The sequence below is a fragment of the Eublepharis macularius genome, chromosome 2 (assembly GCF_028583425.1).
Source record: "Eublepharis macularius isolate TG4126 chromosome 2, MPM_Emac_v1.0, whole genome shotgun sequence".
Classification (NCBI taxonomy): Eukaryota; Metazoa; Chordata; class Lepidosauria; order Squamata; family Eublepharidae; genus Eublepharis; species Eublepharis macularius.
This window is the reverse complement of record NC_072791.1, coordinates 192,395,948-192,414,847: the sequence shown is the minus strand read 5'-3', so window position 1 is coordinate 192,414,847 and position 18,900 is coordinate 192,395,948. Positions and strand designations below refer to the sequence as shown.

The 18,900-nt window shown below is 42.3% G+C and overlaps 1 protein-coding gene across 2 annotated transcripts in view; it reads right to left on the bottom strand.

Moving 5' to 3' along the window:
* SLC4A10 (solute carrier family 4 member 10) overlaps positions 1-18,900 on the bottom strand; it is a 171,184-nt gene that overhangs the window by 86,951 nt on the left and 65,333 nt on the right. For both annotated transcript variants that reach the window (XM_054970422.1, XM_054970423.1), the window contains exon 4: positions 2,531-2,669. In XM_054970422.1, coding sequence (XP_054826397.1) covers positions 2,531-2,669 — 139 coding nt within the window. The remainder of the gene's footprint in view (positions 1-2,530; positions 2,670-18,900) is intronic.

Sequence of the window (18,900 nt, the reverse complement as noted above, 5' to 3'; positions counted from 1 at the left end):
AAAAGCATAGTCTCCTATCTCCCTCTCTGCTCTTTGAAAGGTTAGAACAATTCCTTTTTCAGATATATGCAAAGTCTGAGGCAAAGGACACGTAACAATAATAGTTGCGAAGTAGCAAAGAACATGTACAGATAATAGTTGCATAACTTTCAAAAATCCAGAGGAGTTAGCTGTGTTAGTCTGTAGTAGCAAAATAGTAGAGTCCAGTAAGACTAACCAACTTTATTGTAGCATAAGCTTTCGAGAACCACAGTTCTCGATGCATCTGATGAAGAGAACTGTAGTTCTTGAAAGCTTATGCTGCAATAAAGTTGGTTAGTCTTAAAGGTGCTACTGGACTCTTTACTAACTTTCAAAAAAGCATTTATTTGCTAGGCTTATTTTTTGTATCCCTTCTTTTTTCAAAGGACAAAGATTAAAACACAGAACTGTGGGTAGTGAGTTAGGCTGAAAATTAGTCATTTTCCTATGGAGGTTCACACTGAACAGAGATTTGAATATGGATCTCATACACATGAGCAATGCTTTAGTTACAACTCTGCATTTGATAGCTGATAGTTATATGAAAGTAACATGAATATCAATTCACATACTATAGAATATATTATAAACATCATTAGGAACTAAATTTTAAAACCCTTATCACGTTGTATTCTACCAACTGCTTACCAAAGGATAGTATGTTCTATCAGCACAAGGTATGTTCCAACCTCCTGCATCATTGGGATGTGACTTGAGCCAACGAAAATCCAGATCCAGTGTGGCGTCGTGGTTTGTGTGTTAGATTAGGATCAGGAAGGTCACAGTTCTGGCACAGAACCTTACTCTGTCATGGAAGCTTGCTGGGTGACCTTGAGCCAGTCACATACTCTCAGCCTAACCTCACAGGGTTGTTGTCAGGATAAAATGGAGTAGAGGTGAATAATATAAGCCACTTTGCTTTCTCAGCAGGGAAGTGAGTAAATGAAGTAAGCTGAACCAAGTTGCAGGATTCAACCATAAGGAAAGGACATCATCCATTCCCAAAGTATTATAACTTGTTTAAAAATGACTAGACACTTCAGTCTTTTCTTGAATGATTCAGAATTAAACCCAAGATTAAGCACCATTAGTAACATAGGATTCCAGGGATACTGAGCGAGAATAGCCTCTTTTCGAAAACATACGATGTCTCACTGATCTTCAATGGAGAAGCCACACTAATGGCACTACAATGATCTTTCTTAGAAAGAGAAAACAGAAAACATATATGTACCTATGCAGTTGTCTAATCCTAACTCAGCCCATTAGCTGAATCCAGCCCACAACTGGGGCAGCAATTCTACAAAACCTCAAGAGAAAAGGGAGAAAGGCCAATAGAGAAAGAGGGCCAGATCTGGATAAAGTAATAGGGAAGTAATACAAATAATGAAAATGAAAAGTAGGTCCCATGTATCAGATTGGCCCCCAAAAGCTGAAGGCTACTGAACTAAAGATTAATAAATACAGGGCTTTTTTTCAGCAGGAATTCGGTGGAACGGAGTTCCGGAACCTCTTGAGCGGTGTGGAGGGCAATCTTAACTCCCCTCTGTCTGGAGATCAGGGGGCAGGGCCACCAGCCATGTGACCATTTTCTCCAAAGGCAACCCACTGAGTTCCACCACCTCTTTTCCCAGAAAAAAAGCCCTGAATAAATATCTTAAGAAACATCTAACACCTATCAAAGGACTCAAGAGAGAAGGAAAGATTACTCCCCTCTCCCCTCCCAGCCTACTATTGAACAAATTGGACAGTGTCTTTTATATGCCATGAACTCCCACTTCAGAATCTTCCTGTTTGAAATAAACAGATGAATACAAACAGCATACCAAGAATACGTTTGCCTGCTGAGGGAAAGGAATGCTTCTCTTCACAGTCCCTAGATTTATCGCCAGATCAATGCCTGCTTTACGAGAACTATGTCAGATTTAGGATTTACCCCCCAAAGCCTATTATTTCAGGATTAGTCCCGTATAAGGCATTATGTAATGGCGCCTCTACTTCATTACGATAAACAGTAATCATTCACTATATTACATTATCTAATCAGGAACAAGTCAGTTAAATAAAAAGACAGACTGGCAACAACAGGGGTTCTCTTGAACCTTGGTTTAAACCTAATTTACATTCACAATGCCTCATTCTGCTTTCTTGTGGAGATGAATGAAATATCTTCATTGTTGAGTGTTCGTATGTGCACACGCATGTGTGAATGAGAAAGAGAGAGAGAGCTCCCAGCTAAAGGTCTTTTTTTCCCCTTTGCTTATTTCATTATTTTTTATTCCAAACCTGCTCTGACCTACAAAATGTTAACTGTAGATGATAACATCTGGTTTTGAAGACAGTCATGTGTAGTTGCAATACCAACTGTGCATGGATTTAAAGGATGTGTTTGATTGAAACAAAAGTGGCCATTTTTTTCACTCCCATGTGACTTTGAAATGTTTCATCATGTATGTTTGTTTCCCGAATGACAAAAGTGAACCCAAAAGCTGCCTTAAAGGATATTCACCTGGCTGTCTCCCTCCACTCGGCATCCTCCCCTTCACGCCAACAAATTTCATCAAGCTCAGTGAACAGGTCATGCGGGATGTGCTCTTCATCATCGTCTTCTGTTCCAAGAATAAATTGTACCCTCTGTGAAGGTGTGTCTGGGGGAAAAAAAGAAAGGATGGCCGTCAAAGGGACGTTAAGGGATAACAAAAACAAGAAGAAAGGCTGAGAAGCTAATACCATAATATGAGGCAAAATGCAAAAATCAAAGCCGTAGGGTAACTTTTATTAAAACCAACTAAATATGATGCAAAATGTTTTGTTCTGTGTTGTTTTGGTTGGTCTTCATGAAAAGTATTGTGTGGCTTTTATTTTTGGACTTTACTTTGGACCAACACAGCTACCTGCAACCTCTTTCTGATCTGAGAGAGTATGACTACCATTTTTAAAAAAGAACTTTAAAGCAATTAGACTTCAGAATTATTGGTTGCGTCTAGACATTCTTTTGTGTCATGTAAGGAAGTTATTTGAATGTAAGAAGACTATCCAGCAGTCTCGTATTCATATAATTAACTTTTACAAACAGGTACTTACAGCACCTAATAAAAATAATTACTTGTTGTCAACTCGAACATACTTTAATGCTCATTCTCAAAACTTGTATGCACCATGTTGTCACAAATTCAGCTTTGTTGCATGGCAAGTTTATTTTTTAAATCAAATACATGTGAATAAATAGATCACCCACATATCCTTTCCTTGGTAATATGCCCAATAACGTATTTGCTGCTTAGATTATAATCATGCCTTAAAATACCGGCATTTCTTAGTATTTGGGATTGTAGCTGCTTTGCTTGGTGAAATCCCAGAGCAGAAGAGATTCAAGCAATCATCATAGTGCTTCCTGCTTTCCATTATTTGGATAATGCAAAGGGGTTTTTAATATTATTATGAGTCCTCCAAGGCCATGACAGCCTTAAAACCTATTTTGCATCCTAACAACAAATCTCTTTCATCATTACACTTCGGATGGAATCGGCATTTCCTGAAATAGGCTGGTGAATGCAATCTCTCTGCCACTCTCAGCCACAGCTGGGACAATAACCAGGAATCCTTCCGGAGTGACTGCTGTTCCCCAAGAGAAGGGGAAAGGATTAGTAGACAAGAGCATTCATCTGTGCCCATGGAGTAATTTCACTGACGTGATGTGAAGCTTTACCACTTGATGTTGGATTTCCAAGCAAATGCTTCCTTTCCAGCGAGCAATAATAGAGGAGCATCGCTCAGTATACACAGTTTGGTATGTAAGTATTTAACACAACAAACCTTCCAAGCTCATGCTGAAATAATTTATTAGTCTATAAGGTGATACCAGACTATGGTATAATTTTGCTACTACAGACTAACAAGGCTGAAATTTTTATCCTTTGGATTGGAAAAGTTGTGCTGGTAGGGGAAAGGCAATGAGCAACACAACCAAAGGTTCCATTTCATACTAGGGGGGCTTGAATATATCTAGGATTAAATTGCAAACAAGCACTCTTGAAGAATAACCACACATGGTATGAAAGTGGCCTCCCTGCCCTCCCCTGCTGGTTCAATATGAGTATAATAAAGCAGGGATGAGGAGAACTGAAAATGTGTAACTAAATATTCATTAAGAAGTAAACAAGATTAAATTCAAAAAGCAGGGGTACTTAAGCCCCTTTCACACTTGCAGTTTAAAGTGCCATTACTGTCACCACAATCGCAATGGCTTTGGCTTGGCACCCGGTCTTTTCACACTGTCTGTGGCAGTTTCACTTTGGCGTCTTGTTTTTCATTTTAGACTGGCTTTGAAGCCTCGGTGCAGTTTCGGGCTTTTGGGGCTTTGCAATAGACATCACACTTTAAAAAAAAAAAAAAACTTTGAGCATGCGTAGTAACGTTGCAATGTTGGAACCCATCCCCCCCTGTATTTGCTGATTGGGCTGTCCCCTGCCCTCTGGAGAGGCAATTGGTGGCAGAGTTCTGGGGGGAAACATGTACCACTCTCATTGCTTTTTTAAAAAGCCAAGCCAGGAAAGGGTTAAAATGCTGCTTCTTTACCTTACCGGGTAAAGCTAGTATAGGAGTAAAAGCCAGTATAGGAGTAACATTAGCTAAGTTTCTTAGCTTTGAAAAAAAAAGTAAAAGAGTGTGCTCATACCACTGAGGGAGGGAGAGGGAAGCAGCCATTTAACCATTTTCTGCCTTTTAAAGCCTGGAGGGAATACGGAGTAACATTTCAACACATAAAGGACAAACCATTCCTGGCTTTAAAAAGGGGGAGGGGAGGAAGGGAAAAGCAGCCGTTTAACCCTTTCCTGGCTTTCAACGCCAGCAGAGAATAAGCAGCAAGGTTAGGAATCATTTCTGACTTTAAAAGGTGAGTGGGATGTTGAGAAGCAAGCAGCCCAAATGTGATTGTGCAATCCCACACAATTGCAGGAAAAACATGCTGGGTGCTGCTGAGGATGGGAGTGGCCAGATCCACACCAACCAATCAACAACCGAGGAAGAGGAGAGGTGGGAGAAGAGAAGCAAAAAGGTGAAAGAAGCGTTCATACTGACATTAATCGGGCCCAGCGTGACTGGGCAGCTGATTAAAAAAAAGTCACGGTGTGCGCACAGGGAGAAAAATTGGGAATGTCGAGGACAAATAACAGAGCTGCGTCCCTGACTACCTTGCTAGTGTGAAACCCCTGCCAACATGGGACATGAAACAGGTACTGAGACGACTAAAAGACCGAGTGTGAAAGGGCCCTTAGCCTTTTCATAGTAACACAGAAAGCAGGGGTGCCTATACCATGAGATACCTGGGCAACAGTGTCCCTTCTATATAAAAAAAAAACCTGTGCAATACTGACTCTGGGAATATGGTTACCAATTCCGTCTTGGGAAATTCCCAGAGATTTGAGGGTGGTGCTTGGGAAGCACAGCAGGGATGTGATATCACATCCTGAGATGTCACATTGTATTGCACCCTGTCCAGGTCAAAGGTCATCATCAACTCCTCCCCTTCCTGTGATGTCATTTCATCCCAAAATTCAAAGTTTAAATTTAAATTCCCCACCTCATATCAGTCCCCTCTTTTTTTTCATTTACCTTACATCAATCCTAGGCTTCTGCAAGCAGGTGCTCTGTATGCTATACTAAGCCTTTGCTCCAAAATATGTGTGTTATAATAACTGGCAGCTATCCAGTTATACTCCACTCAACCTAAAAACCCTTCAAAATCCTCTTCAAGATTTTTTTTAGTATTAAAGAGAAAAATCAGTTCTGGAGATCGATAGGAGGAAGCCAGCCAATAGCAGTCCCATCACATCCTAAATCCTTAGCTGGCCTCTGGCTCATAGTATCTTTACGGGAAACAATCGTTTTCTCATGGAATCTACTGTACACCCTAGGAAAAGTGGAATACTAGAGTATCCACTCTCTGAAGCCACTCTAGGACTTCCATTTCTCCTAGACTATGGTTTTCTATACTGTCTGCCCTCTGAAACTACCCTCCAGGGGAACTGATCTCTGTGGTCTGGGGATCAGTTCTAATATCAGAACAACACTTTTCTAATTTCAGTGAATTCAATGGGCTTAATGGGGATCAACTTGTTTATAAAGCACCGTTACATTGCAATTCTTTGCAGAATTATTCAATAGGAGTAAACTTGAATTGCAATCTTAGCTTCCCTGATCCTGGAGTACTCACAATAATTGTAATTTTTTGGGCCATATAGGGGAGAATTAAATGAGACAGATGATCTAATATGTAAAGTTTGTAGTCTTTAGATCCATTATGTTTCCCTGGCATGCTTGGAACGAATGCATTTATAGTTATTAGTTGCTGTTATGTTAATGATGACTAATGTTGGCAGTTATTTATTCAAACTCGGCAATCACCTCTGGGTCCAGTCGGAAACTGCCTGCTTTTTACAAGCAACCTTGCTGAACACTTGAAAATGTTCAAAAGGTTTTTGCAAGTGTTCAGCAGGACTCCCCCAACACACACACACATTTCCCCATAGCTTCCTTCCACCAGCTATTCCTTCTCCAAGCCTGAAAAGCAGATTGGGCGGTGGGGGAGAGAGACATGGCTCTTTAATTTACAGGAAAGATCTGCCTCTGTGGAGTCTGTCCTCTATTTACTCTCTAGCGTTCCCCAGCATGATTCCTAATAAATTAATGGGAGCTATGGTTTTAGCAGTCTTCCAAACTGAAACAACAGGCTGAGAAAGCAACTTTTTCCATCTGTCCCATCAATCTAGCAATTTCTGAGCATGCGCCAGTGCTGCCTACAAGCTGGCTGCCTTTATAATAATCCATGCCTCCGACTGCACAGATGCAAAAAGACTTGAAATAGTTTTAAACTCCAAACAAAAGAACCAATTTGGGAGTGGGGAAGCATGACTTCAGAGAAAACATAGCTGGGTAAATTCCATTTTCAAGCGTCACTGTGTTGCTACAACTGCAACCTGGGACGGAGATGCCTGACTGGATCCAGGTATTCACAGGAAGAGAGCCCTCATCAACAACCCACTGCAGATCCATGTTCCCAATCCTTGCCCTCCACAAAAAGATATAAACCTTGCTTTCTTGGCTTTGCTCCTCATTCCAGCAACTCAATTCACAAAATATTTGTTCAACAACTTGTCATCACTGTGGACAAGGACACCTTTTCAGTAACTTATCAACAGTATAGTGGAGGGAGCAGTAGAGACCTTTAAAATTAAATTTTCAATTACAGACTTGTGTATCTCATTAGGGAAAAATTGTCTATCAACTACTATATATTGATCTCATTCTTCCTCCAAGAACCTCAAGTTGCATACATGTGTAAGCCTGTACTAAAAAAAGGGTTTGGGGCCTAGGACCTAGATCTGATTAATAGACTGCAGATACTTAGACAAGACTAGCAGATAACTGATGCGTACCTAGGTTTGTATTATTTTGCATGTTTAGCAAAGGCTCATGGGACGTGTTGGAAATAGGCCACCATGACTAGGAGAGATGGTGTAATGCAGGACTAGGCTAGCTGAAAAGACCAGAAGGGAGAGAGGAGTGCTAAAGCTAGTGCTTTTTGGAAAGCAAAGCTTGTTTTCAGAAGTCACAGAGCTGAAACTGCTAGCTGGGAAGAATTGAACTCTTCTCCTTGGGAGAACAGCAGTAACTGGGAAGAGCCCAAGAAGGAATGAAGAGCAAAGAGCAGGAATTACTCACATCTGAATTCTTCATTTACTGCCTGAGACAAACACCTTACTACAGAGCTGCCCCTAGCCAAACCCACAAAACTGCCTGCGCCTTCTACCAGGTGGATTGTAAGTAAGTAAGAACTCTGCTCTGAGGTCACTGGTTAGTGAAGCAGTATTGGTAATTTTGGGAACGTTTTCACAGTTCTGTTATATTTAAATAACTTGGATTTACATTTTGAATTTGTAAACATCTCTCTAGAAATTGAACCTGGTCCTCGGGACTCTGGGGGTTACACATGGTTCTAACCTATGTTATCTTCACAAGATTGTGAGGTTAGGCTGAGAAAATGATGGGCCTGGAGTCACCCAACAAGTTTCATGGTACAACACAATTTTGATCCCAGATCTCCTATGGCCTAGTCTACTCTAATACAGAACATTTTACTTTATGGAGAAATGTAATGTTTAGTACTTAAGTTAGAAGGCCAATTTCCCTCTCCTCTATCCCAAATATGTAAATCTTCTTTTCCTGGCATTGTTACCAGAAATCTGGGGGCATGCAGCTAACTCTGTTAAAATTCAAAGAACCCCCAAAATTGAAATGATCAGCTGCCACCACTCCAGATGGGCCTGAATAATTAATACTTTTCCTTCCACCCTATTGGCATTTGGGTGGGCTTTGATCCATCATATGGGCCAAAAATACCCATTTACCAGGAGCATGTAAAATAACAGAATATTTAGCTCAAGAATTGTTCATATTTCTTCTGCAGGAACCAAACAGGGATGATTTAATACTTAATACATCTTAATCCATTACTTCCTGATACTTCTTAACTGTCCCTAACCATACACGTATTTACCAGTATGTGAGCTAAGGCAGTGTGCTTATGCACTTAGGAGCTTATAGATTTGCCCATTTATTTGTGTTCCAGGCTGATTCACTAAAACATGCTGAGGATTCCATTATCCCTGTATGGCTTCTCTAAAAAAGAATACGATCAACGATTCCTAAGTACTTAAGCACTGCTTTGCTCTGCCATTTGGAGTGCGGACACAGACTCAAATCCACAGGTCCCTTGAAGTAATGGATAAAAAGAGGTTTATTATTAGGAAATCAGATCAGGTGAGGCTCAAAACATAAAAGGAAAGAAGATGTTTTGAACAGTGCAATAATTTATTTTGGCAATCACATTTCTAGAAGTCCTCATTCTGGCCGTTACAAAACGGGTACGGTTCTGAGATCTCTGGAGCTGCTCCAGCCTAGCATTCTAAGTAGCAGAAAAGTAAAACTGAAGCACGAAGTTCCCAGCTCTTCCGTTATTAAAAATCTAATTCATCAGTATTGGTCATAAGGGTTCCACAAAAACACTGCGATGTAAACCAATCAATATTTAAGTAGACTAAAGAGGTAGGGCTTGTGAAAAGCCAATTAATAGCAGGGCAAGGGCCAGCCCACCACCACCTGCTAACAAGCTTATTAGCATTTCAGTTGGGAGTTCCAGGAGAGCAGGTTTTTGGTTGCCTAGGTGACAGACAGAAAACACAAAGGAAATGCAACACACATTACGGCTGCTTTGCAGGCGCTGTAAAGGGAAAGCAGATCTATGTCAAGCTGACCCATACAAACCAAATTCATCACTCTTACTCCACTCTTCTTTTGGCTAGTTTGGAGTGGCCTGCGAGAGTTTCCCAGTGATCTGTATCCAGGCACTGAACAGGTTCACATCTAGGGCTGCCAGCTCTGAGTTGGGAAATTCCTGGAGACTTGGGGGTGGACTCTGGAGCGGATAGAGTTTGGGGAGGGGAGAGACCTCAGAGGGTTATAATGCAGTCCACTCCTCCAAAGCAGCCATTTTCTCCAGGGCGGCCAATCTCTGTCCTCTGGCGATCAGCTGTACTTCCAGGAGATATCCAGGCCCTACCTGGAGGCTGGCAAACTTTATTTTTACATTAACAATGCTATAGTGTCAAGTATTTTCAGGAGGAAGCTGCAATTTTTCATCATTTAGGCAATTCTTCTTCCAGGCCAAACGCCACAAATACTTGTACACAAAAATTAGATGAAAAATTAGATGCCCCTGTCCAGGAGGGGGCAGCAAAGAGGAGGATGGTGTTGAAAGTGGCTCCTCCTCTCTCTTCCACAGTGGAACGGAGCTGGTGCAAAAGCGAGGAAGAGTATCAGTGTTCTTTTGACACTGTTGGACGCAAGCCAGATTTCCAAAAACATGCCATATTAGTTATCTACACGTTTCAGAAAGATTTCGTCTTTGTGCTTGGCTTTGTGCTTGAGCAAAGTACTCAAACTCTGCTTGATTATGCAGTCCTCCACCAACCCTGCACAACTAGCTGGAGAAGAGGGGTTGCCATTATACTTCATGAGTCTTTCAATTTCCACAGGCTACCAACAGAAACTATAGCTGGCACGGACTGTATGCTCCTTACCGTAGGGTCTAATGACAGATTAGGTATTCTATTTGTTTACCAGCCACTTGCTTTCTTTCAGAGTTGGTAGAAGTATTCTTGGATGTGGTGCTGGAGACACATAGACTGTTCTAGGTCACATCAACATCCATGCTGAATGTTCCACTTCAGGGTCACCCCAGGAATTCATAGCTTCCCTGGCAGTCCTGGGTCTCTCTCAAATAGTCACAGGGACCACACATGAAAGGGACCACACCTTGGACTCAATTTTTTGCACTGAAGCTTTGAAGAAAGGTCTTATTTGAGAATTGGAGATCCAGCCTAAACCATGGCCTAACCATTACTTACTGAAGACAAAAGTGCATACAGCTCCAACATCCCCAAAACTGGGGAAACCCATTAAAATGGTCCCCCCATGGAGGCTTGTGAATCCTTCTGGTTTCCAAAATGCTTTGGGGGTTTTTAGAATTCCAAACATATGGTCGGTTGAGGCTGCAGTGGAAGCTTGGAACTAGAAATTCCTTCAAGCATTAACAAAATTGCTCCTTGTTGACCTCTCCAGCCCTTGCAATAGAATCCAGCCCCATGGTTTACCAAGGAGCTGGGTGATCTAGAGAGGGCTGGAAGACATCTAGAAAGACACTGGAGGAAAACTCATGCTGACTCTGACAGAGTGTGCTACAAAGCCCCTTTGAATATTTAAGAAGTGGTGGTCACAATGGCAAGGGAACATTATTTCTCTGCAACCATTACACCAGCTAGTTCACAACCATCCCAATTGTTTAAGGTATCTCAACATCTCCTGACTCCTCCATCTGAAGTATTACTGGCTCAAGAAGAGACAATTAGCTGTGACACATTTGCAAAGTTTTTTGCTGATAAAATAGCTTGAATACGTTGTGAACTGGATACCAACTCTAATATAAGCAAGACAGACGATATGGTTCAGGAAGCGGGTGGGGGTGGGGGTGAGGTCAACTTTTATACTGATCAAAACAAATGAGGAGGATGTCCCTTTTAATCACCCCATGGGACCTTCATGGACAAAAGCCATGTGAGATTGGGGCTGCAGTAAGCAGGGGCTCGTTGAGATTGAGTGGGAAAGCTGCTGGGATCCAATTCAATATGTGAATCAACAACTACGCCCTGTCTTCCTGCAGATAATAATAAGAGGCCTAACATATAAGAATAAGTATATTCTAAGCCCTGGCACTTCAGTAGCACATAACACCGATGATTCACCCCTTACATGGGATTAACTCATCTTTAACACTGATGAATAATGTGAATATTAAAACAGAAGCTGACATAGCCTCTGATATGCTACAAGACCACAAGCTCCCTGAATTTAAGAACCCTCTCTGTGTGTGTATATGCACGCGCGTGCATGTGTCAAACTTTTCAAGGCACACTTTTCATAAGAACTAGCGAATCAGTATAATTGAAGCAACACACAGTAACCCAGCTGATGTGGATTTTGTTATGAAAAGAAAGCTTAACTGGTATGAAAGAGGATTAAATACGGCTGGAGCACCGACTAAAGCAGAGGTAGGAAACCATTATTTTGGCCCATGTCCCCCCCCCCTCCAAAAAATGCAGCATCTACTTGTGAAAATGTTGGTGTGTTGGCAAACAAATTAGGGGGCGGTGGGGACAAGAGTCGTGTTTGGTGCAAGCTGAGCCTTGACAGCGCTGGCAACATCTTAGGGATTTGTTTGAGCAAGTCTGGGAGGTGATAGCAGGTATAGTGCCTGTTGACACACCAACTCCCCTGTACTTATCTAGGGTTTCTAGTCACCCCAGAAACAGAAAAAGGGATGGTTGAATGGCCGCTCTGCACACATTGTTTTCATACCCAGAAAAGAGATGCCCAAAGGTCAAAGAAAAGTAGTAGCTTGATCAGATTCAGAAGAAATAATTGCCCAAAATTGTTTAAATGCAGAATGAGTTTCCCAGGTACCCTTTTCAAGAAAGCTCATTCTAAAAGTAAACAGTCTTGACTTGCTAAGATCATTTCAGATTGCAGCCATAAACAATGGTCAGTGTTTGTGATAACAAAGGGCAAATATTAAAGAAGACTTAAAGAGATTTTGTAGAAACCCCCCTCTATATAATCTGTAAAAATATTTGTTCTCCCAGGACATTGTAGACGAAAACACAAAGGAATAATGACTATCATGTTTCCTATTCCCTTGCTTCACACCGCAGAATTTCCAGGTGCTAACCTCCTGTTGTTTCCTTAATAAAAGGAAATGAACACATAAAACTGCCTTATGGTGATTTTCCTTTATATGTGTATTGAACAATTCTTATATTTTGTTCAATGCATGTACAACTCAGTGTGTGATTTAAGCCCCACATTTATCCAAGTACTAATCTCCAGTTTATTTTGTAAAGTGAATGTATTTTGGTTCTTTCTTACAAAGAGATGTATGTGTGTTCACTGTAACACGTGAACATAACCCGTGAACAAGGTGAACATGTGTACGAATTGTCACGTGTGATGTCTTGTTCATCTTGCACTAATACAGTGAGAGGCTGTGGACCAAAACAAAACAGGTGCCCTCCCTCATTTCTATTTTTCATTTTACCACTGTGCAATGAACAATATCATTTGCACAGTTTCCAGCAGAGCTAGTTGCTTTTGCAGACAGCGCACAGTGATAGAAACCTAAAGCAGTTAACAATTCCCATTCAGCATCCATGTAAACAAACTCATAAACAGATTCAAGATAAAGCTGGTGATTCAGAAGCTTATCAACAAATTAACAACCTGTATAGTAACTCCAGTATGTCTTTATTCTGTGACCAAGCCCTGGATCCAGAGAGCAAATCTGTCATTTATGAGAAGAGAGATAAAATTAACCTTCTGACTCATGATTAAGTTGGTATTCAAGGACAGATATCTCTCCCCCACTCCTATGCAATTCTGTTTAAAAGGAAGAGCTTTACTGCAAAGGAAGGTAAAAAAAATTAGTTTCCAAGCTGTCGTGATCTGGCTGTGCCAGGAAGGCCTAGCAAGGCCTCAGAAGCCTGTTAGCAGTGGGAGTAGGCCTGCCCACAATTCCCAGGAGCCCCTGGGCCGTTTTGGTGCCCTTTTTGGCCAATCATAACACAGGGGGATAATGCTATATAAGTCTGGGAGGGAAAAAAGCCTGGGTTCTTTCTCCCAGGGAACAGGCCAGAGGAGGTTTCTGCTAGGGAGAGAGGCCCTCATCCAGGTAGGGTAAGAAGACAGGCCTGGCAGACAGGGTGACAGTGAGTTCAGTCACACTAGGGCCTTTTGTTTACTTTGCTTTCACCCATCTATTGTTGCTAATGCACCTTGCTTGTTTGTTTGTTATTAACTGACCTCCTTGTAAATAAATCCTTTTGTTTGTTGTTACTCTGCTGGGTCCTCACGCCTGTTTATTGGCCAAGCTACGGAGGTCAGAAGGGTTGGGAGGGTACTCTGGGTCTTCCCAAGGGACCCTAAATCCCAGAGCGGTGGCAGTGTAAGGTGGCTAACCCTACCTAAGGCATGACGTGGCTGTAGTGGTAGGATGGACTAATTTTGGACCCTGGTAAGGCAGAGTGACATTTGGCTTTTACCAACCCCCCCCCCCCCTTTTTCTGCTTTTGGCTTAAGGAAGCCACATTTGCTGAAGGTGCTTGCAAGACCAAGTAAAGATCTGTTAAAGGTGTGGTGAAAGGGGTTTTTGTTTATGTTTTAGCTGTTGGGTCAACTGGACAGTGAGGCTAAAATAGGTAGTGCATGCTCCTCCAAACTGGGAAGACAAAATCAGAGGACGCACCTGTTCCTAGGAGCAAGACCCAAGCAAGGGCTGCTCGGCCCATATCTGAGAAGGAAGAGACAGCCAGAACAATGGATTCCCTGAGTGAAGAAGTCTTCAGCTGCAACTTAAGCAGGCAGACCTTGAGCTAGAGAAAATTAAGCTTGAGAATGAGAAAGAGAAAATGAAAAAGAGAAAAAGAACCAAGCTCGCTTAGAGCTGGAAAAAGAGAAAATGAAGCTTGAGAAAGAAGAGAAAGAGAACCAAGCTCGCTTAGAGCTGGAAAAAGAGAGAATGAGGCATGAGATTGAGATGGCTAAGCTCACAAAGGGTCCTCCTCCTCCAGATCCCCGGTGAAAGAGGACAGTTGGAAGTACCCCTTGTACAAGGAAGGAGAGGACATCGAGGCCTTCCAGCAGAATTTTGAACAAGTCTGCATTGACTACAAGGTCCCCCCAGAGCAGTACAAGGAAAAGCTGAGACCGCACTTGAAGTGGTGTCCTGGCTTCAGTGTCCGGCCAGATGAAAGGCAAAGAGAGAACAGATTACAAGCTGTTAAAGCAAAGAGTGAGAGAGAGAGTGGGATTCACCAAGGAAGGGGCCCAAAAGTGCTTCAGAGAGATCAGGCTTGAAGGTAAAGAGTCCTACCCGCAGTTAATACACAGACTAGGAAAAGCCCATGACTTGTGGGTAGAAGTTGCAGTAGCCAAGACGCTGGCTGATGTCAAGGCCCTGATGTGCATTGACCAGTTCCTGAATCTTCTTCCTGAGCACATTCGGTGCCCGCTTGTGGACAAGAGTCCTTCTATCCTTCAAGAAGCAGGCCAGTGGGCGGAGCGACTGGCTGAAGCTTACAGAGGGCAGAGGTATAGCGTTCATCGGGACTGGCATAAGAGGGAGTCTCCTAAGTCCCCACCCCGGTCCAGAAAGCAGCCAGAAGAAAAAGGGCAGCTGTCCCAGCAACAACAACCTGTTTTCCCAAGTGCTGGTGGGAAGTCGCCCACGGTGGAAAAGAAGGTGCCACGGTGCTTTACATGCAACCAGTTGGGCCACTTTTGGAATAAGTGCCCCAAGGCCAGGACTGACATGCACCACATGATCCCAGAGAGGCCTCAGACTACGTCGCCTGCATTTGATCCAGAGTTTATTCCCCAGCACCACCAGAAGAAGGTGGTGGATGGTGGATGGCTGTGAAGTTGCTGCTGGGCAAGATACTGCTTCTCTCCTGACTACCGTGCATCGCTCTCTTATCAATCCCAAGTACTTCCTCCCGGGAGAAGAAAGGAGGGTAAGGTGCCTGCATGAAGCAGAAGGTATTGTGCTGCCAGTTGCCCAGGTACCAATTACCTATGAATTACCTTGTTTGTTTGTTATTAACTGACCTCCTTGTAAATAAATCCTTTTGTTTGTTGTTACTCTGCTGGGTCCTCACGCCTGTTTATTGGCCAAGCTACGGAGGTCAGAAGGGTTGGGAGGGTACTTTGGGCCTTCCCAAGGGACTCTAAATCCCAGAGTGGTGGCAGCGTAAGGTGGCTCACCCCACCTCAGGCATGACACAAGCATTGCAAGTAAAAGAAAAAGTTATGCAGATATGAATAAAATAAAGGAGAAAAATGCAATGAGCAGAACACTGAAGTAAGACAGAAAAAGAAGCGACCGTTGTCTTGAGAATAAACCAGAATAAAAAGAAAATACTGCTGGCTACAACAACACTATTGGTAAATCTATACATAAGTATCTGTGTTACAAGTTTGTTCTGAGGTATAATTCTGTCAGTTTTCCATTACTATCAAAATTTTATGTTTGTGCATGCACATATGGGTACACATGTATATGTGTCAATTTGTCCTGTCGTATTTGTGCACATGTTCATCTAGGCAACTTGCGACTTTCTCCTCCAGCAGAAGATAAACATCTGGATCCTTCATGACTGTCCCTTCAAATTTCTCAGTTTTTAACATACTACATCTAATTCCTGACGGTGGGTTTGGGTCTGGAGGTTCAACTGACCATGCACCCATTGGTGGGACTTGTGCTGTTCTGGAAAAAGGAAGTACAGATGCATTTGAACTGCATGAAATGTTATTTGGAAGTAAATCTCAACAAAAACAGTGAGAGTTACATATGAATAAAAAGCATTACAATCAGGCTGTAACACTACCATCCTAAGTGGAGCTATATCCTTTTAAGCCCATCAAATTCAATGGGCTTAGAAGTATATAACTGTGTTTAGGACTGCACTGTAAGACTAATATAAACTTTCTGTTCTTAACCTTTCATTTGAGAACGAGTGTTACAAATTGATTACTAACAGGTACATGAAACAAGTATAAACCTTATGCTTAGAGCAATGGCTTTCAAACCACACCCCAGGCTTTCTTGAAAGCTGAACAGAAGAAGTCCTCAGTATGATTAATAATGATGAAAAGATTCCTCAAATGACAGCACACTACTGGTGGTGGTGCATTTTAGTGCGCAAATTCTCAGTTCACAAATAGTGACAGGGGGACCAAACAGGCATGGTCAGCACTCCACTTGGAAGGCTTCAAACACTCTTCCAAATCCTCTGAAATCAGCAAGGCATCCGTGGCCAGTGTGTCCAGGGATCCTCAGCAGAAAGACTGGAGAAGGACCTAAGATTTCTTAGTCACTATGGGAGTTAACTATTTTAACAAAAACTAGGACTCCTCCAGCCACCAATACAAGTATTAGCAAAACTGGCATCTGTACTTTTCTTGATTAGAGCGGAATTTTCCAAGATTACATCCTACTCTGTACTTCCTGTATTCCATGGCTCTTTGTTGGGTATTGTTGTTTTGTTTTTGTTGTTCAGACTATGTAAAATGATAGCATCATTTAGATCCACTCCTGAAGAACTGGACTCTAGCACACAAAAGCTTATGCCAAAGTACCTTTTGGTAAAGGTTTAAAGTGCCCCAAGATTACTTGTTTTGTTTTGCTGGAACATATAGAAAGTAAAATGGCTGCCCTTCTTAAAAATGTTGTACATCCAATAGTCATTTCTGGTTAGCGGGGGGCGGGGGGGGGGCGGAACCTGATTGTATTTATCAATTACTTTCATTATCCATTAAGTGTTCACTAGTCCTTGGCTGTTTTTCTCCTTTTAGCAAACAGATAAGACACTTCAAAATAATAATGCACTTGTTGGAAGAGGAGCATCTGTTTTTTGGTGACTTGAAATGTGTGAGAGGATGTGTTTCTGTTTCTACTTTTAGGATCTTGGGATAATGGCAATTCATTCAAAATAGATTCAGCCCAGTCATTTGGTTTTAAATCGGTATTCATTCTTGGTGACCCAACCCAACTTAATCCTCTTAATTCCCACTGAAGTTTTATTTTTAAAGGTGCTTCCATCCACTTTATATTTTTTTATGTGAGAACTGTTAAGGATTTCAAGCCCCCTTTTAAATCCCTGGCCTTCATAACACCTTGCTTCTACAGTATCAACACATATAATTTAAAATCCAGTTGAAAATAAAAGATTTTTGTCATGAGTGCTCCACAACCTAAAATTATATTGGCATTTCCATTTCTGAAATAAGCTAAAATATTCTTTTGTACTACAGTGTAGTGTGATAAGGTTTTCCCACAAGCGTTTTCATTATTGTCTCTCTGCTTATTATATCTTCAAAAGTATTTTCATTCGTTACATGCCTTTTTCCTACAGAACAGCAAGTTACACTATTGCACAAGCCAGAAATGACTTTCTATTAGTAAGATCCACCAGGATCCTCTACTTGTAACTACAAAACAATTCTAGGACCCTTGCACAGATAGTTAAATGTTTTTGTACAGCTGAAAACTCCACAGACCAAGAAGCTATAAAGCAGCACAAGCCTTTTTATTCAGTAAGTCCTACTGTATTCAGTGGGGTCTACTCCAAGGTAAATGTACTCAGGACAGCACTATCAGCATGCTGATGGGAATAACAAAGCATGCACAGAAGATACTGGGCTTGATCCAGAGTAGCATTTCCGTGAGTGCACGGTAGGGTTACTAACCTCAAAGTAGGGCCTGAAGTTCTCCTGGAATTAATCAGCTAATCTTCAGACTACAGAGCTTACTTCCTGTAGATGAAATTACTAGTTTGTAGGGCAAACTCCATAGAATCACTTCACAGCTGACCTCCCTCCCCACCGCAATCTCTGCCCTCCACAGGCCCCACTACCCCAAAGTCTAGAAACGTCTCAAACCAGAGTTGGTAATCGTAGTGTAAGGAAGGACTTTCACCTGCAGAGCATGAATTCCACCCACCGCAGCCTCATATCCTAATCCTGGGAGACAGCAGATCTCCAGGAACAGATTTGGGGCTGAGCTGAGAAAGTCACACTCCACAGGCAGAAGTCCTTGCCCTTGCAATAACATTGTAAGGATCCAACTCGTTATTTTATAGGATTAAAAAGTAACAGTTCACACCCACACCCAAACCCACGTATTGTCTAATCGGCACAGAACCCTGTGTGCAGTTTGCATCAGTGAAAGGAGAGGGAAGGATACCCTTTGGGGGAGGGAAATGAATGCACCTACTCTAAGAACTTAAAATATCCTGGCACTTAAGGGAGAAATTTCCTAATGATTCATTCCCCCATGATTCCCCCAGCTGATACAGTTATATTTAGGCTTTCCACACACCCTACCTGGGGTAGGGGAACCCCCACCTCCATCTGCTGCCCCCCCAGCCCTGTTCACCTGGCTGGCAGGGGGAAGGCATGTGGGGCAAGGGGGAGAAGTGCATGCACAAGTGCTCCCGCATTCCCCCATTGCACTGCGCAACAGGGGAGCTGCAGGTCATGTGAAGCCAGATTCATTAAAAATTGCCCACTGGCCAAGTGAGTGCAGCTGGGGGATGGCAGGTGGGGGCAGGGCTTCCCTTGTCCCAGGTGAGTGAAGTAAGAAGCCTATCAAGACCCCCCCCCCCCCGGCCCATCTGGCATTTAAACACCATTTGTGTACTTGTTTCATTC